Source organism: Polyodon spathula, chromosome 35 (assembly GCF_017654505.1).
Source record: "Polyodon spathula isolate WHYD16114869_AA chromosome 35, ASM1765450v1, whole genome shotgun sequence".
In the NCBI taxonomy this organism is placed as follows: Eukaryota; Metazoa; Chordata; class Actinopteri; order Acipenseriformes; family Polyodontidae; genus Polyodon; species Polyodon spathula.
Window position 1 is genome coordinate 5,334,298 of NC_054568.1, and position 25,273 is coordinate 5,359,570.

At 44.6% G+C, this 25,273-nt stretch overlaps 2 protein-coding genes across 5 annotated transcripts; one reads left to right on the plus strand and one right to left on the minus strand.

Annotated features, from left to right (window-relative positions):
* Nucleotides 1–1,809: 1,809 nt before the first annotated feature.
* LOC121303828 (protein FAM98A-like) lies at nucleotides 1,810–5,759 on the plus strand. Of its 2 annotated transcripts, XM_041234641.1 has the most exons (8): nucleotides 1,810–1,994; nucleotides 2,666–2,817; nucleotides 2,943–3,077; nucleotides 3,297–3,481; nucleotides 4,064–4,144; nucleotides 4,232–4,348; nucleotides 4,650–4,817; nucleotides 5,037–5,759. In XM_041234641.1, the coding sequence occupies exons 1-8, from the start codon at nucleotides 1,957–1,959 to the stop codon at nucleotides 5,178–5,180; spliced, it is 1,020 nt and encodes a 339-aa protein (XP_041090575.1). In that variant the 5' UTR covers nucleotides 1,810–1,956; the 3' UTR covers nucleotides 5,181–5,759. The 2 variants fall into 2 exon arrangements, with proteins under 2 accessions (XP_041090575.1, XP_041090576.1); XM_041234642.1 differs by lacking the exon at nucleotides 4,232–4,348.
* A 1,367-nt stretch (nucleotides 5,760–7,126) lies between these two features.
* Nucleotides 7,127–25,273, minus strand: LOC121303827 (RAS guanyl-releasing protein 1-like). 3 transcript variants are annotated; one of them, XM_041234639.1, is made up of 17 exons: nucleotides 24,804–25,273; nucleotides 17,231–17,436; nucleotides 16,730–16,840; nucleotides 16,570–16,627; nucleotides 15,338–15,469; nucleotides 15,006–15,159; nucleotides 14,474–14,647; nucleotides 14,039–14,155; nucleotides 13,569–13,844; nucleotides 13,305–13,385; nucleotides 13,040–13,144; nucleotides 10,605–10,714; nucleotides 10,191–10,335; nucleotides 9,960–9,996; nucleotides 9,312–9,461; nucleotides 7,754–7,983; nucleotides 7,127–7,364 (listed from the first exon to the last, which is right to left on the minus strand). In XM_041234639.1, the coding sequence occupies exons 1-17, from the start codon at nucleotides 24,824–24,826 to the stop codon at nucleotides 7,191–7,193; spliced, it is 2,283 nt and encodes a 760-aa protein (XP_041090573.1). In that variant the 5' UTR covers nucleotides 24,827–25,273; the 3' UTR covers nucleotides 7,127–7,190. The 3 variants fall into 3 exon arrangements, with proteins under 3 accessions (XP_041090573.1, XP_041090572.1, XP_041090574.1); XM_041234638.1 differs by having other exon boundaries at nucleotides 16,570–16,632; nucleotides 16,735–16,840; nucleotides 24,804–25,272; XM_041234640.1 differs by lacking the exon at nucleotides 17,231–17,436 and having other exon boundaries at nucleotides 16,570–16,632; nucleotides 16,735–16,840; nucleotides 24,804–25,270.

A 25,273-nucleotide genomic window follows, 5' to 3' on the forward strand; every position in this document is an offset into this window, starting at 1 on the left:
TTTTATTAATATTTGAACTTGGTAAATGTTGTGTTTTTAAACTGTTAGATCTCGGTGGGGAGAGGGGTAGGGGCAGCGTTTGCCAGCTATGTAGCTCATGCTTTTAAATTAGTACAGATACATTTATAAATCTCCTCCCTTGTTTCTTGTGCTCCTTAAAGGTGTTCATTTTTTTCAAGTTCTCACTCGTCGTTTTGAGTAAAAATGCTTTTTTTTTTTTTTTTTTTTTTTTAAATATATATATATATATATATATATATTCCAATGACGATTGTGTTGGCGAGATGTATTTGAAAAAAAAAAAAAAAAAACATTCTCCTGCATAGTACTTTCTTGCTGTCTCCTGTTACAACCTTGCGATTTTGTTTTATTTTGCAAACATTTTTATTGTCAATGTGATTGTAACATTATTAAAAAAAAAAAAAAAGTTAAGAATTTGAGGGGGTGTTTTTCCTGTTTTTTATAGATTTATGTACATCCTTTTTTTTTTTTATAAGCTGTTAATATTTTATTCTGAAATTTAGTTTTTGCTGGATTGGAGATTTGACTTTAACTGAACTTGCCTGTGTGTGTTTTTAAACTTGTTTTTGTGTTTGTTTTTTGTCTCGTGTAAGCTGCACAATGCTTCTGTGATGTCGGTTGGAAACACGTTTCTGTATCTGAGAATTGTAATCAGACAAACTCATTACACATGTGTGGGCTGGCCTGCTTTTGATCCCTTGTATGATATAAAAAAAAAAAAAACGTGGTTAAAGTCCTGGGCTGGAACCAGAAGGTCCCCGGTTTCAAATCCCACCTCTGCCACTGACTGACTTGTGTGTGACCCTGAGCAAGTCACTTCAGCTGCTTGTGCTCTGTGGATGAGATGTTAAATCAGTGTCCTATTGTAAGTGACTCTGCGTCTAGCGCGCAGTTCACAGCCTGCCTCTGTGAAGCGCTCTGTGGTGGTGGCCCGCTGTGAAAGGCGCTGTATAACAATAGTTTATTATTAAAGGACTATTTTAATAGCCAAACATGTTGAAGTTAGTCGTGGTTTTGGTCTGGAATCTCCGAGATGCACTAGCTTAAAAATTCAATATTAATATAGGTCGCTGGTTTTATTAAATGTATTTTGCATTAAAATAAAACCTAACCTCCCGTCTCGTTATCGAATTTGCATTTTAAAAGACCTCTGGATGTTACGTCCTCTTCATTTTAGATTTCCCTAAATCAGTTTAAGACTGTGCGAGATAACTTTCTGTTCCTGTAAAGATAATCTTGGAAGTTAAATAAACATTCATTTCAGTTGAGTTGATGTTTTTAGCAGGACCGGAGGAACACCGCATGTTCAGAGGAGACAGACCTGGGACAGAGGGACGCAGGCGCTCCTGTTGTGCGCAGAGTGGTGAGGGAACGGGTTACCTAGTCGTGTTGATGTTCAATCACTGGGATCCTTGAGGGAGAGTGAGATTATCCGCTGATGGGCTGAAAGGACTGCTCTCGCTCGTAGACCGTGTGTGTGATGGAGAACCAGGGGCTGGACTCATGGTTATATGTGCGGCAGTGACATTATCCACCTGCTGTACGATTTTGAAAATGAACTCGCTGTTTGTAGATTAGCCTGCCTGTTTTTGTGCGACTGGTCAGAATTGCCCGGTTATTTTAAAACATAAAAGCATTGCACGATTAACGCTTTTTATGGGGGGGGGGGTGACTAGTAATTCTGCAAAGCTCTCTCGTGTACCGGTGCATCACTATACAGTTCAAACTATAAATCCGGGATCCGCTAAGCACGCCTGCTGGATAAGTCATCAAGCCTAGCTGGGATCGATTGGTCGAGCGGGCAATGGTTTTGTGTTGCGGAAGTCCAGCACAGGGCGTGGTAATTGCAATAATTATAATTATAATAATTATTGCATTGTCTGCAGCTCCTGGTACCGCCTGACCGGAGCTCGATCAGAGTTCCCCTGGTTGATAATGGCAGGAGAGACGGCGGCGAGGCTCCGGATTCTCGGGTAGAAATTCTGCGCACTCCGGCTCATGAGAAGGGAAATGTGCTTGTCATTATAAACCAAACACGCTCGAAAAATACCAGCTTTACTCCGTGTAGCGATACGTGCACCTCGTATTTACAAAAAAATATATAATAATAATAATAATCGGAGAAAATTTAAAAAAAAAAAAGTTTTTAAAGGAAACGGGGTCCTGGATAGTTATTAGCATTATCCTTATCCTTCAAGGAAAAAACAAAAAGTCAGTCTCTCTCTCTCTCAATGCTTGCCTATGCTTTACCAGACCTCTCTGTGCTTTACCAGACCCCCCTGTGCTTACAATGCTTCCCTATGCTTTACAATGCTTCTCTATGCTTTACCAGACCTCTCTGTGTTTTACAATGCCTGACTATGCTTTACCAGACCTCTCTGTGCTTTACAATGCTTCCCTATGCTTTACCAGACCTCTCTGTGCTTTACAATGCTTCCCTATGCTTTACCAGACCTCTCTGTGCTTTACAATGCTTCCCTGTGCTTTACCAGACCTCTCTGTGCTTTACAATGCTTCCCTATGCTTTACCAGACCTCTCTGTGCTTTACAATGCTTCCCTGTGCTTTACCAGACCTCTCTGTGCTTTACAATGCTTCCCTGTGCTTTACAATGCTTTCATTGTGCTGTCCTCTGTCTGCTGTAGGTACCCTGGCTCGCTGGGTGAGCCCTCGGCTCTTGACGCGGCGCTGGATGCGGGTGCGAGGAGTGTGGAGTTTACTGGCCTATGCAGCTGGTTGGTTTCACAGCTGAAGAGTGTGTGTCCCTCCATTGAGGAGAGCATTAGCCCAACACAGGGTGAGAGCCAGTATTGACTGCTGTTACTAATCTCACAGTGAAAACAGTGTCACTCAAGTTTATTTTACTATTCCTGTCGAAGACACTGAGACAGTGACCTGTTGACCCTCTGGTGTCCTGCACAGGTCCGGAGGAGGCGGACAGCTTTCAGCTGGAGGCGAGCGGAGTGGTCAGCGAGCTGCACTGCCCCTACACAGCCCTGACCACTGGAGAAGTGACCACACGACTGACCAGCAGGGACAACTGTCTCAACCTGCTGCGTGAGTCCCCGCCACACAGCACCAGAGCTGTCTCTCTCCTATTGCGACACAAGATGTCAGTGTCTGTCTGTCTCTATTTCTGGCTCTTTATTCAACGTCTTCAAAATTAAAACATTTGTCATTTAAAAAAAAAAAAAAAAGTGGTTTCTTTTGGTGTTTCAGTTGAAGACACTGAGGAAACCATTCAAACCAGTGAAACCCTGTGTCCTGTCCCTGCAGGGTTCCTAATGTCAGAGCTGCAGGCGGCGCGTGTCCTGAAGGTGGCAGACCCCCCCCCAGTGGAGACGGACAGAAGAGGAGACGGAGGGAGGGCCAGAGGGGAGATTCAACTCATCTGTCAGGCCCTGGAGATCGAACCCAAGTCCCTCCACAACCCAGCCCTGCTCACTGAGGTTCAGAACATGGTGAGCCAGTAGCTGCCTGTCCCAGCCCTGTGTATATAGATAGGGTCAGTTACCTGCATGTTCTAATATTCATATTTTAATCAATGGGCTGACATATGTCTGTTGTAACACAATCTATTATTAACAAACTGATGTGCAGGACAGAGTTTATTATCAACAGTGTATCTGTATTGTGTATTTGTGTGTCTGTATTTTTGTATTTGCCTCTGTGTGTGTGTGTGTGTGTGTGTGTGTGTGTGTGTGTATATGTGCATTGGTGTTGTGTCTTTTTGTGTTTGAGTATCTTTGTTGTGTATTCATGTGTGTGTCACTGTGCTGTGTATTGGTGTGTGTCTCTGTTGTGTATTTCTCTGTTGTGTGCCTCTCTTGTAATGATGTGTGTCTCTGTGTTCTGTGTCTCTGTGTTGTGTGCCTTTGTGTTGTGTATTGGTGTGTGGGTCTCTGTGTTGTGTGCCTCTGTTGTGTATTGGTGTGTGTGTCTCTGTGTTGTGTGCCTTTGTGTTGTGTATTGGTGTGTGGGTCTCTGTGTTGTGTGTGTGTCTCTGTGTTGTGTAATGATGTGTGTCTCTGTTTTCTCTGCAGGTGTCCCTGCGTCTCCACGCTCTCCCTGACAGTGGGGTGATGAACCCTCTTCTGAAGAGGCAGCTGAACTCTGAGCTCTGGGTATGACAGCACAGTGCGGGGATTCACTAGGGGGCATGCAGTATCAGTGCAGTATCAGTGCAGTAAGCGTGCAGTATCTGTCCGCAGGGTCGGCTGGCTGCAGTGAGCCAGGCTCTCCGGGTGGAGTACGAGTGCCGCATGCGCATGCTGATCAAACGCTTCCAGGTCACCGTGCAGTCCTTCCACTGGGGAGAGCGGGGCGAGGTGAGAGAATACACCCTATACACTGCACACCGTAACACTGCACACCATAACACTACACGCTGCACCCTATACACTGCACACTATAACACTACACGCAGCACCCTGCACCCTATACACTACAGCCTGCACTCTATGCACTGCACTCTATACACTATACCCTGCACCCTATAGACTGTACACTATACACTGCACACATACAGTACACACTGCACCCTATACACTGTACACTGCACCCTGCACCCTGCACACTGTACACTGCACCCTGCCTCCCTGTACACTCGCCCTCTCTTCTCTCTCTCAGTCCCGCAGTTCCTCCATGTCCTCAGTGATCTTCCCTCTCGAAGCTGCCCTCTTGCCCGTCTCCCTGGTGTCTCTGTCCCACCTGCTAGCTGCTCGCGAGGACACGTCCCGCATTGTGAAGACAAGCAGCGGGTCGTCCCGACTGGGGACAAGCTGCGCCGTCAACAAGGTGGGCTCCCTCTGTGGCTCTTTATAGCTCTGCTATCAGATCAAAGACCTCTGCAGGGATGGGACTAAGACTCCTATTGCATAGCAGTTTCATTCATTCCAGGATTTACTATGGGCTTGGTTAGCCCCAGTGTTCAGGTAACAAGCTCAGGTGTTTCAATGTTAAACTCATAGCAATGGATCAAACTCCGGTTCTAACTCTCTGTGTCCACCCCCCCAGATTCTGATGGGCAGTGTTCCTGATCGGGGGGGCCGCCCCGGGGAGATAGAGCCCCCCATGCCATCCTGGGAGAGGCGCAGAGGAGGGGGGCGTCCGCAGCACCAGCAGAGGAGACTCCCAGGAAAGAAGAGGAAAGACAAGTAAAGGTGCAATCCCTTTCCAGAACACCGGGTGGCAGCAGAGTCTCATCCACAGTAATTCAGTAATGGGAGGCTGTGTCTCACAAAGTTATATATAGATCGTTAATTTTCCCTCGTTTCATTATACAATTTGGTACAAAAATGAATGAAAAACTGTAGAATGTATTTTTATTGTAATAAATTTCTGCAGTGTGTTTGGAGCGAGTTTCAGTCAGTAATTTGTCAAGCTACAGATTCGTTTAGTTTAGGGTGGAGGAACCTGGGCTTCTCGCATGTTTAATAAACTTTATGATTTTTTTTTATTTTTATTTTTTCGTGGCTATGCAGTCACGTTACGTTTTTAAGTACATTTAGGGTTACCAGATTTCCAGAGTGGGGGGAGAAAGTCGAGAGACTGAGCGCGAGTCTGAGGGGAGTTCAGAGAGTCGCCGTGAAAGAAAATAAGTAAAGCCAGGTGTTATTAAATCTGAGTTATTTCTAGAATGTCTAATTTTATGTAAAGTTATATATTTTATATATGTTATACAGCGTTATATGGAAGTAGAGGAGTAGTTTAGGACAGTATAGGGACGTCTTTTGTGGTTTAAAAAAAAAAAAAAAAGACGATAATTTGAACCAGACACGGCGCTCGAGTGAGCGATCCCGCGAGGAGCCGAAAGCGAAAAGGGCGGGAACGCAGACACTTTGTGGAAGAGGCGCCGGGACAGAGTGAGTACTGAATACAGACCTTCACTAGAAACTACATTTTCATTAGGTAAACACTTCAGTCTAGTAATGTTAAAAAAAAAAACAAACACCTTTCTAAGTGATGACACTGTTTCTGCCACATTGCATTATGTATTGTTTCGCTATACTGTATTTTGTAAATGTTTTATTAGTTATGTCGACCGTATAATAAAGCTTAAGGGTGACAACTGTTCAGACACTTATAAAATATACCCAGCAAACTGAAGAGGCTTTGTTTGTGTTAGTGGCACAGCAAACGCTTATTTATTTAGTCATTGTGCTTTCCGTAAGGTTTAACTGCGACTGAAATACACTGTAAACACTGTGTTTCACAACGGGTCTTTTTATTATAAGGCAATGGCTGAAATAAAAACACTTGCATACTTTTTTAAAATTTAAATATATCTTTTAATGTTAGATCACACCTGCCCCCTCCCCCCCCCCCCCCCCCCCCCCCCCTCCTCCTCCTCCTCCTCCTCCACCACCACCAATATTGTGTCAAAAATCCCCCCCCCCCCCAAAAAAAAAATATTAATGCAATTTACAAATAAATCTGTACAAACTTGATAAAACATATCACAGAGATGCATTACTGTAGAAACAGCAGCATCAGATTGTCTTTACCCTAGAGTGAGGGGCACGGTTCATTGTAAATTACTACCATCAACCGAATTAAGAAAGAGAGAAAGAAAGCAAGCGAGCTACATTCGTTAAGAGTCTCTGCCCTCTGACCCTGCGATCCAAATCAGTAGGCAGAGATAGGGGGCTTGCAAGTGTGTGTCTCAAGACTGCCTGAAGGACCCCCCCCCACCCTTGCAAAAAAAAATGTAATAAAATTAAAAAAAAAAAAAAAAACACCAGGACTTCATTTTGGTGTCCAGTGGTGGGAAAAAAATAATACAGTGTAGGATGAGGGAACATTGAGTCCTTTTTCGAGTTTTTTTTTTTTTTATCGATCAGCTATAAGCTTTTTCTATGCTACATTTGAAACAAGCGCACAAATTGTAAACAGTGTTTCTTTCCTTCTCTTCTTAATGCACGATTCAAAATAAATTAATTCAGTCGAAGGAAGGTGTCTGCCTGTCCCTCTCTTACTCCACACTCTCTCATCGCCTTCTCAACCCTCTCCTCTCTCACTCCACACACCCCTCCTTCACTCCTTCCTCTCTACTACCTCTCATCTCCCTTGCCCTCTCTCCCTGCTCCCCTCTCTCTCCCTGCTCCCTTCTTTCTCTCTCACCCTCTCTCCCCACTCCCCTCTCTTTCTCTTTCCCCTCTCCCCCCTCTCTCAAATCTTGGAGTCCCTGCGCAGGTGCAAGGTCTCCATTTTTCCCAGCAAGAGCGAAACGGGCGGCTCTGTGATTAGCGTGGACCCCCGGGCCCTCAGCTGCTCTATCTCCCCCTGCACACAGGAGTGGGTGGCGCAGTGAGCAGCGTTCTCCAGCGTGAGGCACTCCATCACCTGTACAGAGAGAGAGAGCCCCTTTAAATTTGAATTTGAAAGATGTTATTTTCTAAAGTAAAAATTAAGACGCAACAGATTTCTTTAACCTAGTACTAGTTGCCGTGTTTTAAAATGAAATGCACGTTTGCAGTGTCGCATGTTTTTTATTCAAAACTGCACATTTCAGGCCTGTATGTGGTTTACAGGTGTATTTTTTAATAGAATAATTCTGTTTGCTGCAATCCCTTTGAGATTACCTGTATATTGTAACACAACACAGTACAGGGTGCATTGTAAGATACAAGCTGATTTTTAACTCTGGTTAAGGACAGAGCTGAGTCCCCTCTCTCCTCACGCTCTTTTCTCCCCTCTCCACTCTCCCTTCTTTCTCTGCTGTCTTCCCCTACCTTCTCAGCTGCCTGTAGCCTGTCCAGCAGAGCTACTGAGTCTAGCTGTGTGTCCTCACTCCCTCCTGCCTCCCTCCACACCCCTGGCTTTGTCTGAGTGGATCGGTCCGACCGCATTGGGGTCCTGAGAGCTGGGCCTCCCCCACTGGGCAGAGCGGTATGATCCCGGGGGTCCTCTCCAGGCTCTGCCCCCTCACCGTGAGGGAACACACAGGTCTCTTCTTCGGAGCCTGAGTGAAAAAAAACAAGAACAGCTAGGAATGCTAAACAAAAAAAATTGTGTCATTTCAGGATGTTTTTTTTTTTAATCAAAATGTTTGTCAAAGTTATTTTTAGAACATAAGTTGTCTCCGTGCCATAAGCCTGCCCTGGACTGGAGGGAGCACCCTTTCTCTTAGGATAGTGAAGGAGGGAGCAGTTCAGTCGCCGTGCCTCAAGCCTGCCCTGGACTGAAGGGAGCACCCTTTCTCTGTATTGCTCTGTCAGCATCACTATCACTGCAGAGAGGAAATGTCTGGTAAAGGCTATGTAGGTTTTTTCTCTAATCTATGTTGTGATATCTTCACCACGCGGTCGGAGTGCACAGGAAACCAGCGCTGGGCTGATCAGAAGCGACGCTCTCCCTCTCTCACTCGCTTGAACGCAGAGCGGGGGATACTCGTTGATCCCTGATAGTAAAGCACAGCTCCATGCACCTCACTGTACCTTCACCGCACTGACAGTGCTCTTCAGAGAGTCAGCATGTCTCTGTCCGGCTGTATACAGCATGTGTTTGTGTGGTGCATGTGTGTGTTTACACGTGTCTGCGTTAGTGCATGCTTGTGTTTGTGTCATGTCTGTTTGTGTCTGTACATGTTTCTGTGTGTCTGTGACAGTGATTGTTGGAGTCGCTGTGTCTCAGCGATTGCCTGTCTGTTTGTGTGAGTGTCTGTCTAGGGAGACGATTATCTTCCGAACTCAATCCCAAGATAAGAGCAAACAAGGGGCCTGATTGGCGTTAGTCGGGACTCTCATCACAATGGCGTTGCACAGTACAGAATCACAGAGCAGCTCACAAAACTACCTGACTGCTCTGGCTACACCAGTCAAGGCAAGGGGCCTGTCAAAACAGAAACTCCACTCTATATCTATCTCTTGTAAATTTACTTTCCGCAACTAGTAGCACACTGCTGCTCACAGGAAGTACTGCAGAAATCATGAGACTTCCTGTTCACTGATGGGCAATCGCAGAAGAGGGTGAGGGTGAAAGTGAGAGAGGGAAGGAGTAAATGCAAGATATGCACATTTAATTGTAAACCTAGTTTGTTCTTTAACTCTTAAACACTCGGCAATGATTAATTTAATAACACTAAAATAAACTAATAAATTCAACGGCAAACTTTTAGACTAGAAGTCTTTCTCAGTGTCTTCAATAGAAAGTTTAATGCAGCTTAATTCTGTTTTCCAGTTCTGCCTCTAGAGTATGCATGGGCTAGTATCATTTAGGAGGAGAGAGGGCAAGAGTCAGACAGACAGACAGACAGACGGAGAGAATGAGTGAGGATGTCTCTGTACTCACTCCACGATTGGCTCTTGCTGTTGGTGTCAGACCCAGAGGGTGTTGAAGGGCATGATGGGAAGCTACTGTCGCTGGTTGACATCTTGAACCTCTTCTTGCACTCTTGGGGTACCACGTCCTTGCAGTGCCGGTGACAGTTCACCCCGCAGTCTGAAAACAGACAGAACCTCACAACCTGCTCTGAAACCAGCCCTGAACACCTGCTGCTACTAACTGAACGGGACTGATGGAAACTGATCAATGCACGTTTTATTGAGGGTCTAAAACCCTAAATTCTGCTCATAGAAGGACAGAGTGGATTCAGTTGCAGATTATTATTATTTATTATTACATAGTTTGGGAATTCAGCTGCCATGCTGTCGGATTACTTCGGCATGGGCTGGGAAAGCACGGTAAGAACAGTTTCACAGTGCTTTTAGTTTGTTTTGCAGTAATTCTCACTGAATTCCGTTTGTTTACGTGCTGTAACATATTTTGGTGCTTCAGACACATTGAGTGTACCAGAGATTGTTAATCAAGCAACTGCAGTGTAGTATAACGACTCTCTCTGAGATCTGATATGATCTGATGTGACAGGTTCTGCTGTTATAGGAACACCAGAAGCTGGGAACCAAAAAACATTTGCAGACAGGTAGAAGCTGTCCATACCTCGGCAGCGATATCCTTGCTTGATGACACCCCAGAGCTGAAATGCAGAGAGGAAACAGACTTTAATACATCAGCATGATGTTTATTAATATGCTTTACCGTAGCTTGCTTCGTTCCAGTGTTTACCTGTGCTTTATTATGCTTTTAGAGTGCTTCATTACTACTTTACTGAGTGTTCGTTTCCCATGGCTTACTTTTAATAAGCCCCCCCTCCCCTCTCCGCTGACTCACAAAGCCACTGCAGGTGTAGCAGAATGTGGGTTTCTTGTAAGTCGTCTCTTGGAAGTTGTGCACAAAGTTCAGGCCCAGCTTCGCACAGATGGAAATCCCGCGCATTAAGTAGCTTGTGATCTCATCGCGGCTGATCAGACCCTCGCTGGAGAGGAGAGGAGAGGAGAGGGGAGGGAGGAAGAGGTGGGAGGGTTAGACAGTGGAGTGGGAAAGAAAGACATGGAGAGACGTTGCAGTTGCTGTGGTGGGGAACTCTGAATTCAAAGTTTGGCAAAGCCGCTGTTGTGATGTCACACTGCTACAAGGTGGCCATTGAAATATGAAAAATGAAATATGCTCTTAAAACAACTGAGATTTTTTTTTTTTTTTAACACAACTTAATAAGGAAATTCAGGACTTAATCTTTCCCCTCACCGCTCTCGATCCTGTGGACAGTACGAGAAAGGGAAGCTGGCTACGATCTTCTCAAAATCCTCCTGGGCGATGTAGCCATCCTGATTGTGGTCGTAGTTCTGCATCACGGACTGCAGGTGGCGACAGACATGCATTCAGAATGTATAGCAACGTTTTAACACACGAAAGAGAAATCAAATATTAAAAAATACTCAAAGTAACTTTGGTTCAGTGACAGACGTTTGGACTGGAAATTTCTCAGTATCTTCAGAATATTTTAACAATAATAAGGAAAACCAAGCAGGTGCAACGCAAATGAAAACGTTTGGTTACTGTAGTGCAATGCAGATATTCAGATCAATCTACTATACAGTGGTAATTCTGTTGTAGAACAGTGTTTATTTGGCGAACAAGTTAGCAACAACAAGACACGTTACAGTACGTTTTATATATTTTATTTGTTCATGACTATCGTGATACTTTACAGACGATTTAATTGAAAATTGCATTATCGTTCAACGCTGCTGTGTATGTATGAGTATCGCAGGCTCCATTAATTACGGGTACATAAACAATGCGTATTACTGTTCTGTATAACGCATTTTTAAACTACGTGTGGATGTTTTAATTCATTTATATGGATTACCTGTAAAATATGATTTTCAATCAGATATAAACTAGTAGCTATGCTGACGGTCACCAGTAAATTATGCAAATACTCGTTTGTTAATGTGTTGTGAAACAACTTCGAAGGTAAAAGTGTACCCTTTGTTACAGCTCAAAAATATGGCACACTTGAATTAAAATTGTTGGCCATGTTGGCAAGAAGGAGTTTATAAATCTATCAGTGCCACCACACCTTCAGTGAGACGATCAGAGAGTCAACTACACAGTACCTGAGCGCTAGATTCCGCTGAGGACACAGTGCACTAGGCACAGTGGCATGATAGGCAAGTGCCGTCTTGCACAAGTTAACAAAGAAACACATTTTTGGAACCGGTCCACGCCTCAAATGCTTTAGTGAATCTGATGAAGGTGGGGGAAGGGAGGCTTTAAAATTAAAATGATTGTGCTATCAAAGGTATAAGCACATCATAATGTTGAACCACAGGTACTTCCCAGACAGACGCCCCTTGCCACGGAATCAACACCTCGTAGACAGTCTTAAGTGTTAGTTCCTAGTTTTCTGTTCTGGACCAAGGGAAGGCATGCCACCAAGGATTCCTCCATAAAGAAAGCCGCCCCCTTGGTGCTTTGTATGAATGGGAGCAGAGTCCATTCGGGCTCAGATCAGCACCAGCAGAGTTTCAGCGAAATACGCAGGAGTGCTTGACGGACCGACCCCTAGATGAGACATACGATGCCGATCTACAGCCTGGAGGACGTGTGCTGATCCAGAACATGACAGAGAGAGGGGTTCAAAACCAGATTTGATCATATTGGGAAGGTACAGTTTATGTAATTGCTGGAAGGAGGTGTAAGGGCAATCCAGTCTTGGAGGTGAGGCCAAAGAAAAATAATCTGCCAGCAATTTCGTCCAGTGTCCCTGTTAAATGTGGAGGGTACAATGTTCTTCAGCACTGTAACACCTCCATGCAGAATGCGGGATGCTTGGAGCACGTCAGGGATGACATTCCTGGGTTCAGCTAATGCATGTGGTTCACAGCCACAGCCTGTGAAGACTCTTGTGAGGTGGTTCGACAGGGATTTAAAGGACAGAGTCTGAGTGGGAGAGGTGAGACAGCAGACAGTGCAAGGGCTGAAGAGGTGAGACAGTAGTGCACTAGCGGGCAAGTTTAAAGTCTGGTGCTTTCAGTTCAGCCTTCTTCCAAGGTTGCTCCAGCTGCTTACTGTGTATGAGGTTTCCCTGTCAACAGCAGAGAGACTGGAAGCCTTCATTAGTTCATGTGTTAGGAAGTGGCTGGGAGCGCCACGATAGCTCAGCAGGGTAGCACTGTACGGTGAATGGAAACTCCAGCTGAGGAATTCAAGTGCGCTAAGGTTTGGCTGGAAGTGACACCGATGGAATCGCGGGACGAGTGTGTGAGGGAGGCAGCCCTCATCCTCAGAACTGGGAGAAAGTGGGCAGCAAAGGACTCCCTTCGTATTGGTGATCTCATGGGGCAAGTGCAACAGGGAAGAGGAGGCCTTGGTCTCAGTTTGTCCTTTGTGTTCATCAGTGGCTACCCTGAGCCAGGGTCACTTTACCTTTGCGTGACGACCTGGTGCTGTGATGCTTGGCATTCACATAATAAGATCAACATCTCATTGTCAATATCAGCAATAGCTGCACACAGAGAACAACATTCCTACACTTGTGTAATGAAGATAAAAAAAATAATACTAGAAACAGTCAATAATAAAAATAAGAGAAATATTATTACTGTTAATAATAATAATAATAATAATAATAATACAATGAATTCTAATAGTAATAATATTAATAACTAACTCACGTCCACCATCTGTTTCACGTGTTTTGAGATGGTTGCGGGGTTGTGCCTCGGCGCCACGCCCGATGCCCAGTCAGCGATCACCGGGGGCTTAGCAGGGGTAGCGGGCTGAGGGAAGGGGGAACACTGTTACCAAGGTGACAAAATAATAGAGAATTCCATGGGATTCACTATGCCGTGATTTTATCATAGGGTACAGCAGTTACCTGTAATCTAGATGCTTGTGCATTAGTTTATCTGTCTGCTGTTTAATCTTGGGGCCCCTCACCTGTATTTTGGGGTTCCTGGGCTCCTTGGCGTACGACAGCTCGTAAATCTCATCCTCCGTGTAGTAGAGATCCAGAGACAGCTGTGGGGTCACAGGTCATGCACCTTTATATAACATCCCATAGCTCAGGCTTTGACTACCCCACTTTCCACACAGACACACTGGCACTGATACAGATGCAGACAGACACTGATACACAGAGATGCACAGATACACTGAGACACACTCTCACACACACACACACTCGCACACTAGGATACGCACGGTGAGCAGGTGCAGCAGGTCCTTGTTTGCCTGGAAGGGCGGGGAGGCGCTCTGGACCTGCAGCAGCTCGCTCACGTTGCCGTACACACGCTGCAGCTTGCTCAGGTTGATCTTGTTGTCCTCCAGATAGTCCGGCAGGGCTTCGTTCAGAGAGACCAGGTCCTTGAGATGAACCCCCAGGATGGGGATCTTGAACCCGGAGCAATCAGCGTACACCCGCCTGTACCAGCCATAGTTACTGGAGGAAGAGAGCAGCTCTGTCATCTCGCTTAGCGCCTGGGGACAGACAGACAGACAGGAGAGAGATCACCCATAGCGTTCCCCATAGTAACAGCACAGCAGAGTGTAGTACAGCACAGTGAAATCATGGTAAAGCATATTAAAAAGGTAAGCATTGTAAAGCACAGAGAGTGTTGTTGTCGGACACAGATGCACAGAGAGAGGGAGGGGTTTGACCGTCGTGCACATACCTTGTTGACGTCCTGAGGCAGGATGCTGCTGGTCTCTTTGAGGCGCGAGATGGAGCTGTGACTCAGACCCCCGATCACAGCCATTAGTGTGTTGAAGTTCTGCAACTGACGCAGCTTCTGCAGAGAGAGACGCCGGTATAAACTGTGAAAACTGTCGTAGATATTGTGATGGTAACAGTAGCGATAGCAGCAGTAATGGTTGTAGTACAGTAAGGTTTACCTACCCTCACCTTTACAAAAACTCAATGCAGAAGTTAAATGGTACTCAGTTGTAACAGTGAGGGAAGGACAGCTTTTCTTGTTTTGAAATCAGCACGTCAATAAGCTAATTTAGTTAACACCTGCCAATAAATTAAGGCAGTTACGAGTACAAATATCAGCAATACCCCTGGTAGGTATTATTATTGTTGTTATTGTAATGATGCTCATTGTTACCTGCGCCACACGAATGAACTTTATGAAGACCTCGGCTCTTTGCTGGGGTTTGGGCCGGCTCAGGATCATCAGCTGGACCCACTGGGAGATCCCATTGCAGAGAGAGACCGAGCGCTCCAGGGCTGGGTTATCACGAACTGAACCGTGCACCACGTAACTGCGGTAATCCAGGTACTGAGAGAGAGGGGAGAAGGGGGAGAGGGGGGATGGAGCTGGTTCATAACTCACAGAGACTGCAGAAGTTTCTTCATGGAGAGTGAAGAAGAGGAAGAGAGATGGTTCACAGTTCACCGAGAGTGCAGAGGTAAAGAGACTCCAGGAAAAGAGAAGAGAGATGAGGAAAAGAAGTGGTCCATGACTCACCGTGACTCTGCAGAAGTTCTTGAACTCCAGGAAGAGTGAAGAGGAGGGAGAAGAGAGGGGAGAGAGATGGTGCAGCGCTCATTGACACTGCAGAAGTTCTTGAACTCCTGGGAGAGTGAAAAGGAGGGAGATGGGAAGAGGCATGAGGGAGAGATGGTCCAGGGCTCACCGAGACTCTGCAGAAGTTCTTGAACTCCAGGTAGCTCAGATGCTCTGCCAGCTCGTCAGGCTCCAGGTGGTCAAAAAGCAGAGACACCTTGCGCTTCTTCACACAGTTCGGAGTGACCTGCAGAGTGAACTTCCGGGACCAGTCGTGAGGGAGTCTGTGAAGAGGGGTGAAAGGGTTAGTGAGGGAGCAATGTCTTTTAACTCCCTGGCCCCCCTACATGTTAGCAGTGTTGATCAGTTGGCATTATATTTTCCCCCCTCCCTTCTACACTGGGGAGCCCTCCTTTCCTCCTCCTCTCCCTTCGTTTTCTGGGGTCCCTCCCGCCCCCTCACATGTTGGCTGTGTCGATGAGCTGGCAGTGTGTCTCCTCTCCCTCATTCTTCACCATTTCCCAGAAGTCTGCCATCACCTCCTCCAGCTTTGGATCACCTTTGAACGCAGCAGGGAACTGAGTGATCCAGTAGCTGAGAGAGACAGCCAAAGAAAACTGTTAATACTAAACTGAGAAGAGAAGAGGAGGGGACAGACACACAGACATTACCGAGCGAGGAAAGAGCAGACACACAGACATTACCGAGCGAGGAAAGAGCAGACACACAGACATTACCGAGCGAGGAAAGAGCAGACACACAGACATTACCGAGCGAGGAAAGAGCAGACACACAGACATTACCGAGGGAGGAAAGAGCAGACACACAGACATTACCGAGGGAGGAAAGAGCAGACACACAGACATTACCGAGGGAGGAAAGAGCAGACACACAGACATTATCGAGGGAGGAAAGAGCAGACACACAGACATTATCGAGGGAGGAAAGAGCAGACACACAGACATTACCGAGGGAGGAAAGAGCAGACACACAGACATTACCGAGGGAGGAAAGAGCAGACACACAGACATTACCGAGGGAGGAAAGAGCAGACACACAGACATTATCGAGGGAGGAAAGAGCAGACACACAGACATTACCGAGGGAGGAAAGAGCAGACACACAGACATTACCGAGCGAGGAAAGAGCAGACACACAGACATTACCGAGCGAGGAAAGAGCAGACACACAGACATTACCGAGGGAGGAAAGAGCAGACACACAGACATTACCGAGGGAGGAAAGAGCAGACACACAGACATTACCGAGGGAGGAAAGAGCAGACACACAGACATTACCGAGGGAGGAAAGAGCAGACACACAGACATTACCGAGGGAGGAAAGAGCAGACACACAGACATTACCGAGCGAGGAAAGAGCAGACACACAGACATTACCGAGCGAGGAAAGAGCAGACACACAGACATTACCGAGCGAGGAAAGAGCAGACACACAGACATTACCGAGCGAGGAAAGAGCAGACACACAGACATTACCGAGGGAGGAAAGAGCAGACACACAGACATTACCGAGGGAGGAAAGAGCAGACACACAGACAGCACAGAGTATATTGCTACATATATTGCACTGCACTGAATTGCATTACGTTGAATAACATGGTATTGAATTGCTTAATGTTGCATTATATTATATTACACAGTGATGTATTGCACTGCATTGTGTTGGTCACTCACCGGACAAAGAAACATATTCTGGGGCGCATCTGGTCCCTCCGGTCTGTGGGGCAATCCCGATATGTGAGCCCGGGGTCAAGGAACCTAAACCCAGCCAGCCAACTGACTCACACTCCCCTCTCCCCCTCTCCCCTTTCCCCCTCTCCCCCCTCTCCAGAAGGATATAAGCTTAGAAGTTTCTTTGCCAGGACAGAGGACGGCACGACCCAACAGTGCATCATCAGGGTCATGTGGACGACCTGCCCTACCCGGCTCAGCTTCCCCTCCAAGTCTGAAAAACAGGCATTGGACAGTAGGTATGAAACCAGCCTCGGAGATGCATGAAATCAGCCTTTAATAGGCATGAAACTGGCCTTGAATAGGAGTGGAACAGGTGTTCATTCATACCCTAGTGATTTGAGCCAGCTGGTCACCCTTGTCCCAGTGAGGCGCTGGTAATGCTCCAAAAAGAGAACAAAGCCAGCCTGTGCCTGCGGACCACTGCGCACGTACTCACCATCTCCCTGCCTTCCAGCTCTAGCAATCCTCCCGAACAACCCCAATGAACTCGCGCTCTACATTTAGGTATTGTGCAGACAATGCTGTGTCGCTCTCCTCTCCCGCCCCCTCTCTCTCTTTTTCCTCACTCTCCCCTCTGTCTTTTCTCTCCATCTCCTCTCACCGAAACACTGCACGCAACTCTCGATCAGCTCCTCCAGGCTCGCCCCCTTGGTCAGCGTGCCCATCGATGACATCATCGCCTTGGCGCGGTTGATCTCCTGGGGGCTCGGGCACGTCATCCTGCGCCTGATATTCCGGGGGACCCCCTTCCCTCTCCCGCTCCCGCTGCCCCCCACCACGGGGCTGGAGCACTCCTGGTGGGACTTCCTGGAGAGATTGGGGGGGGGGGGGGGGTTTAAATTGGTTCGAAATGTTACGGACGGACACGCTTACCATGCTTTCTCACTGCTTTATTACACTTTGCTGTGCTTTTACTATGGCAACTGTTATTAGAACATACATCTATCTATCTATCTATCTATCTATCTATCTATCTATATATATATAATATAGATATATGTGTGCGTGTAGCTTTCTTTATTAGTTACTGCACAACAGGATGACGTGATATTAGTTCAAGGAGATTGGGATTTTATATATAGATAGATTTTGAATAAGCAAAACAAAAGGGATTATCTCGCATTTTACACACAGGATTTAACTGTCACATTTTGTATTTAAACGTGTGTTACATGCAAAGTGGGGAAAGCATAATTACCATGCAAAAAACACTGAGTAAACTTTTACAAGGGAAGCTAAACTATTTTTTAATAAAGTGACTGTGCTGTTGTTAATGCATCTGCCTGTGGGTTTCACTAACAGATCATCAAGATGAGATTAGCACACAGGACAGGAAGTGACAGAGAATTCACAGAAAAGCAGACCGAAGTGATCTGACTACCAACACGTCCATCTCAAAAATACAGCAATACAGTTTTGCTTCATGAAGTTGAATGAAACCTGCTAAATAATGTTTACGTTAACATACTGAATTACATACATGTAGTTTTCCATGTATGTAATGAAAAAAGGACAGAAACACAGTACTGCTGTTATGGCTTCCGGTAGAGTTTTGCAATATCATTTTGCAGTTTCTTTGATTACATGATGTTAAGTAAAAGATCTAAGTTATATTCATATAGTTATGATTATATAGCACTAGACCCTGATATTGATGAGATCCAGCCCTCTGAAATGTCTTTATAATATACAGCACTAGACCCTGATATTGATGAGATCCAGCCCTCTGAAATGTCTTTATAATATACAGCACTAGACCCTGATATTGATGAGACACAGCCCTCTGAAATGTCTTTATAATATACAGCACTAGACCCTGATATTGATGAGATCCAGCCCTCTGAAATGTCTTTATAATATACAGCACTAGACCCTGATATTGATGAGATCCAGCCCTCTGAAATGTCTTTATAATATACAGCACTAGACCCTGATATTGATGAGATCCAGCCCTCTGAAATGTCTTTATAATATACAGCACTAGACCCTGATATTGATGAGATCCAGCCCTCTGAAATGTCTTTATAATATACAGCACTAGACCCTGATATTGATGAGATCCAGCCCTCTGAAATGTCTTTATCATTGTGAACAGGCTGGCTGGTGGTGACGTCAGGTCTGGAAGTAGACAGACGGGACTGGTGAGTGAGTGCGCTGTTGCGCCGGTTTATTATAAATAAAAGGGTTAAACAAACAAAGCGCTTTGCAAAAACAAAAGGCACGCTGGACAAAAGAAACATACAAACAAAAAAACACCGAGTGTAAAACCAGCACGAGTAGCAACTGTTTATTTTTAATTCAACTCCTCTTTCCCGTTCTCCACTCTGAGCACCCAACCCTGAGTGAGTGTTTTGTGCATCTATATCTATACAGCTTTGCCGGGATTCAATTTTACTTTAATCCCAGCACTTGAATTGATTTGTGCAATCTCTGTGCCTACATACAACTATACGTTTTGTTCTACATAGCCCACATTATACCCCATGCACCAATACATTCACACCAACCATAACACACCACATGAAACACAAAAATACACACGGGAGTGGGGCATTCTGCCACAGTAATATATACCAGACCCTGATCCTTTATATATCAGATATTTCTCTCTCTCTAACTGTCCTGTATTGGCTGCTTGTGGTATCAGTCTCTCTCTGCTTTCACTTTCACGTCTTAATTTCATATCCCTCTTTCCTTCAAACAATAGACAACGAAATGGCTTCCTAAACCGAGCTCTGTTCCAACTTCCCTCTTCAGTAGGGATCAGAGCTAGCTTGCAGATGATTAAGACACACTCAGATGTGGAAAAAATAAAGAGGAAACACCCTTATAACAGGGTGATAAAGCACAGAAGGGTACAGCCCGGGTATGGGTGGACACATTAATAAACATGACAAACCAGGGTAAACTATAGTAACGCATAGCACAAAAATGCAAAAATACTGTGGTAAGCCTTTAGCTTTGAGCTTGCCTGGAGAATCTAAAGGGCTGGGTGACTGAAAAGGCTTGCTGCTCAGTCTGTCTCACCTCAGCAGATCACAGTTCTGGGTGGGGTTGTGTCTTATGGTTTGGTGCTTCCCACAAATACACTCACTTACCAATACAAACAACAACACACAAACACCCTGTCCTTTCACTCGGAATGACCTCATTATTTATCTGTTTTGCAAAAGCGTGACTTTTAAAATACATCTTTATCATTTTTCTGTTCTTGTTCTTTTTTTTTTAAACTGAGTTTATTTAGCTCGTGTGTGTGTTTTAACTGAGCTCAAAGTAAAACTCTGCAATGGGTGTCTTGTTGTCATTCCATTTTCTTGTTCACCTCCCTGAGCCCTTTCCCCTTCTCCCTATCTGCCTGCTAACGAGCACGAAACCGACGCCGAGAACGAAGAGACCGAGAACCACGAGGAACGACCCAGTAACGAACGAAACGAAGCCACACGACACCGAGGAGAAGAACGGAGAAAACACAACAATTTCCCCCCTCCCCTTTCTTCTCTCTTCCTCTCCTCCCCTTCTCCCTCTCCTCCTTATCTGCCAATTTTCTCCTCTATCTCTCCCTTCCATCCCTTCTTTCTCATCTCATCTCCCCATCCTCCCCTTCATTGCCCCTCTGTGTAGCTGGTACAAGCCCCTCTTTCATGGGCAGTGAATGGGTTATGTGTTGCCGGAGCTTGTGAATGAGTGGTGCTCACTTGTCTTGGTTGATAAAGGAGAGAGAAAGCTGAGCGTCGGACTCAGAGTGGCTCGAGGCTGGCGTGAGGCCAGGGGGTAGCCGACAAAGAGCTGCCCTCTTTTCTCTCCCCCTCTCTTCGTCTCCTGTTTAATTTGTTTCTTTTTCAAATGAAAAGGCTAACAATAACAGCAGAAAGAAGGAAAGAAAGATAGTATCTCCTAAAATAATAATAAAAAAAAAAATGTACAGCAATTTCTTTAAACTATAGAACCGGAAGCCATGTGTTCAATAACGTGTTTCTTTCAAAACTGCACATTTGAGACCTGTGTGTCGAATGGATTGAAATTTTAAAACAGGTGTGATTTTATGTAACTGTGTTGTTCGCAGCAGTCATTTAGAGATGATCACTGTATTATAAAAGAATACAGTACAGGGTGTGCCGGGAAAGATACAGGCTAGTTTCTGCAACGCTCAAGTTCACAGAAAAGAAAAGAAAAAAAAGAAAGCTGCTTGTATCAAACAGCACCCTGTTATTAATAACTAAAATAAACATTAGTTTTAGTATATACTATGCATTGTAGAAATAATTAAAGGTGTTATTTCTTCAAATGAATTAAGATTTATTTTTGTTGAAGGATGGATTAGTGACAGTATGCATTTTGTAATTCATATTTTCTTTTGTGAATTTTGTTTGTACTCTCAAAGGCCAAACACTTATTTTGAAAACTGAGAATAAACTTCTGACCCTCTGTAAAACAGCTGAAACTCAACTGCAAATCACCCCGTAAATCGTTCTTAAAAACATTCCTTAAAACTGTTGTGAATTGCTTTTGGCCTACCTACTGTTTGTTCCTTGAAGCAGTGTTTGTTTTTTAATATGCTTTACCAGACCTCTCTGTGCTTTACAATGCTTCCCTATGCTTTACCAGACCTCTCTGTGCTTTACAATGCTTCCCTATGCTTTACCAGACCTCTCTGTGCTTTACAATGCTTCCCTATGCTTTACCAGACCTCTCTGTGCTTTACAATGCTTCCCTATGCTTTACCAGACCTCTCTGTGCTTTACAATGCTTCCCTATGCTTTACCAGACCTCTCTGTGCTTTACAATGCTTCCCTATGCTTTACCAGACCTCTCTGTGCTTTACAATGCTTCCCTATGCTTTACCAGACCTCTCTGTGCTTTACAATGCTTCCCTATGCTTTACCAGACCTCTCTGTGCTTTGCAATGCTTCCCTATGCTTTACCAGACCTCTCTGTGCTTTGCCATGCTTTCACTGAGGTTTATTACACCTTGCTAAGCTTGACTGGGCTAAACATTCCTATGGGTGAGTACGCAAGCATTAACACATTATTTCAGGGGCAGAAAGACTGTTGCTTTGACTGACTTGTTGAGAAGAAAAAGCTAGCATGCAAATTCTGAAAGCAGCTGATCAGTATCACATAGTGAATGTGTTTCAGTGTGTGGGGCTCCAGTGAGGGTTATTAAACTACTGAGCGGCAAATAACATTTTCATATATTTAAAAAAGAAACCCTTCAGGTTGACAACAACGCAGGACGGATAGTCTTTCTTTCTAGATAAACAAACTGATTCCTTTATGCAACCACAATAGACTGTGCAAACGGTAAAGTTATCCCTTTATGTAACTTGCAAAACATGCACAACACAAAAGCCATGTTTTGCTCTTAGATCGGAATATAATACACTACACTACACAGAGTCCAGTGTTATTAAAGTGTGTGTGAATTATTATTAGTCATTTAGAAGATATGTTTAATTTTTCCAAAGCAACATAAACCACTACTGCTGCTGCAGAGTCACTTCCAATAGGACCTCGTGTGTTTGACGTCTCGTCCGAAGGACAGAGCACAAGGAGGTGAAGTGACTTGCTCAGGGTCACACACACACACACAGAAAGCACCGCTCTTCAAGGGAAGTGTTAACGCGTCATCATTACTGGTCACGCAACAGACAGTGATGTTCTTACAAGTCATTAGCCCCAGTCTATAGGTAACAAGCTCAGGTGTGTCGTATTAAACAGATCAAACTGCTATGCAATGGGAGTGTTATTCCCTTACCTATTATTTATTATTATTATTATTATTATTATTAGACTCCTATTGCATAGCAGTTTCACCACAAGCTTGATTAGCCACAGTGTGTATTATTGAACTTTGAAACAACTAATGGATCCATTTCCATGTGTGTTGGAATTGCAGGTCCCTCTCATCCACTTTCTATCTCCCCCTCCCTCCTTTTCAAGCTCAGGTGCATTACTAGACAGATTGAACTGCTATGCAATGGGAGTCTTCTTCCCTTCCTCTCCCCTTACCCGTCCCGTCCCGTCCCCCGTCCCCTCCCCTCCCCTCCCCTGTTCCTCTCACTTCCCCTTTGGAAAGCCCTATAATTCAGTTCCAAGTATTTGTTTATTCACTCACAGATGCTGGCACTATATTCAGAACACACAATGCAAAAAAAAAAAAATTTCCCCCTGCAACAAGGATTCATCTGTGTTCAGTGCAGCAGTCAGACTCATGCAAATGAACAGGATAACATACAGTACAGCAGCGCTGCTCTCCTCAAACTTTTTTCTTAGGTCTCCGCTACCATACTATGCATAATAAAAGGGTGTCTACTGGGAAATAAATAATAATACATATATACATACACGCAAATAAAAGTAAAGCAATGTATTTAGCAGTGTCACATGCTTCAATGAATTTACTATAGTTTACACTGGTTTGACATGTTTTTTTGCCATGTATGATTTCACCATACCTCCCTGTCCTTTACCTTGCTTTCCAATGCTTCCCTATGCTTTACCAGACCTCTCTGTGCTTTACAATGCTTCCCTATGCTTTACCAGACCTCTCCGTGCTTTACAATGCTTCCCTATGATTTACCAGCCCTCTCTGTGCTTTACAATGCTTCCCTATGCTTTACCACACCTCTCTGTGCTTTACAATGCTTCCCTATGCTTTACCAGACCTCTCTGTGCTTTACAATGCTTCCCTATACTTTACCAGACCTCTCTGTGCTTTACAATGCTTCCCTGTGCTTTACCAGACCTCTCTGTGCTTTACAATACTTCCCTGTGCTTTACCAGACCTCTCTGTGCTTTACAATGCTTCCCTATGCTTTACCAGACCTCTCTGTGCTTTACAATGCTTCCCTATGCTTTACCAGACCTCTCTGTGCTTTACAATGCTTCCCTATGCTTTACCAGACCTCTCTGTGCTTTACAATGCTTCCCTATGCTTTACCAGACCTCTCTGTGCTTTACAATGCTTCCCTATGCTTTACCAGACCTCTCTGTGCTTTACAATGCTTCCCTATGCTTTACCAGACCTCTCTGTGCTTTACAATGCTTCCCTATGCTTTACTAGACCTCTCTGTGCTTTACAATGCTTCCCTATGCTTTACCAGACCTCTCTGTGCTTTACAATGCTGCCATCATGCTTTTTTTTTTATAAAAGTATTTGCTTGTGTAGCACACTGGTCTACTTTGTCTTAAGTTCTGTTTTTGAAGTCACTGAGATCCTTCTGCTTTCCAGTGGTTGTTGCTGAATAGCTGCACACGACCCTTACAGAGCTTATACAAGTCAAGCAGTGGATTTCAGCACCAGTCACGTACCACGCGGCTTCACGCACACATTGCAGATGAAGGGAGTTTTCTACTTGCACATTTTATTAATATGCTCCCATTTTTTGGCCAGTCCATGTACAAGGGTTTATCACAGTAAGTATGCAGTCAAGGCAGTACACTTCGAGAAGGGGGCTGGTTCATTACTTTCTCTGTGCTGTGCTTATATCAGAAGGCGCTAATGTGCTGTGCTTACTGAATGAGTTTCAGCCCAATGGAACCGATTATGAATAAATTAATCAGCCAATATCTAAATGCAAGAACAAAATAATTTTAACCACATTTGGAACACGCCTCCAAATGATTGTATGCAACAGCTAGCACTACACTGATGGAATGAGTGAAATATGCAATGCAAAGTTAAGCCAAAAACACTGAATTCACAGCAAGAATGAACAATTACTAATCCTAATTCTTACAGGACACAGCAAACCTTTACTGCAATGAAGGTTGCTTCACATTTAATCAGACAGTTGCCTGAACACTTCCCCTCTGAGTTTCCCTTCAGTAAAAAACAGCTCTACCACAGCTCACCAAACCTCTAAAAGATTAACAAAAAAAAAAAAAAAAAACGCAGGAACAGCCTTCATAAAAAAAACCTGTTTGTGCTACCTTAAAGCCCTAACTGAACTGATATAAATGAATCTAAAACAAAACAAAATCTGGCTGTCAACGGAAAGCAAAACCAAAAAAAAGAACAAAAGGTTCTCAAAATGAAACAAAACCACCACAACCTTAAAAAAAAAAAAAAAAAAAAAACGAAGAGAAGAAACCACAAGTTTGAAGAGAACAGCGGCACAAACAGACCCATCTCTCTCTCTCTCTCTCTCTCTCTCTCTCTCTCTCTCTCTCACCTCTTGCTGTCTCTTCGGTTCATGACTGAAGCTTGGGACTCCTGTGCAAGCAAGCTACAACGCTTCTCTCAAGTTGTAGACTTTAACAATTCCAGCTTCCATGACTTTCTTATTCTTGCTTCTAGTTCCTGGTACTCTCTCTGTCTCTCTCTCTCTCTCTCTCTCTCTCTCTTAGCAGTTCTTATTTCCTCATTCAGAAAGATAATCTTAACTTATTTTTTGTTTGTTTGTTTGGTTTAAATCAGCCCAGGTTAGTATATAAAAAAAAGATAGGGGTGCCAGGTATCCAGTCAGTCCAGGGTACCCCACCCCTTTCTGTTGTGCGAGCTGTCTCTCTGAGCTGTCTCTCTGAGCTGTCTCTCTGAGTTACTGCACTGCAAGAGCAGCAACTCTGTCTCTGTCACCAGACAGCTGCAGAGAAACAGAGGAACTCAAACACACACACTGCAAGATTGATATAGGAACTGCAC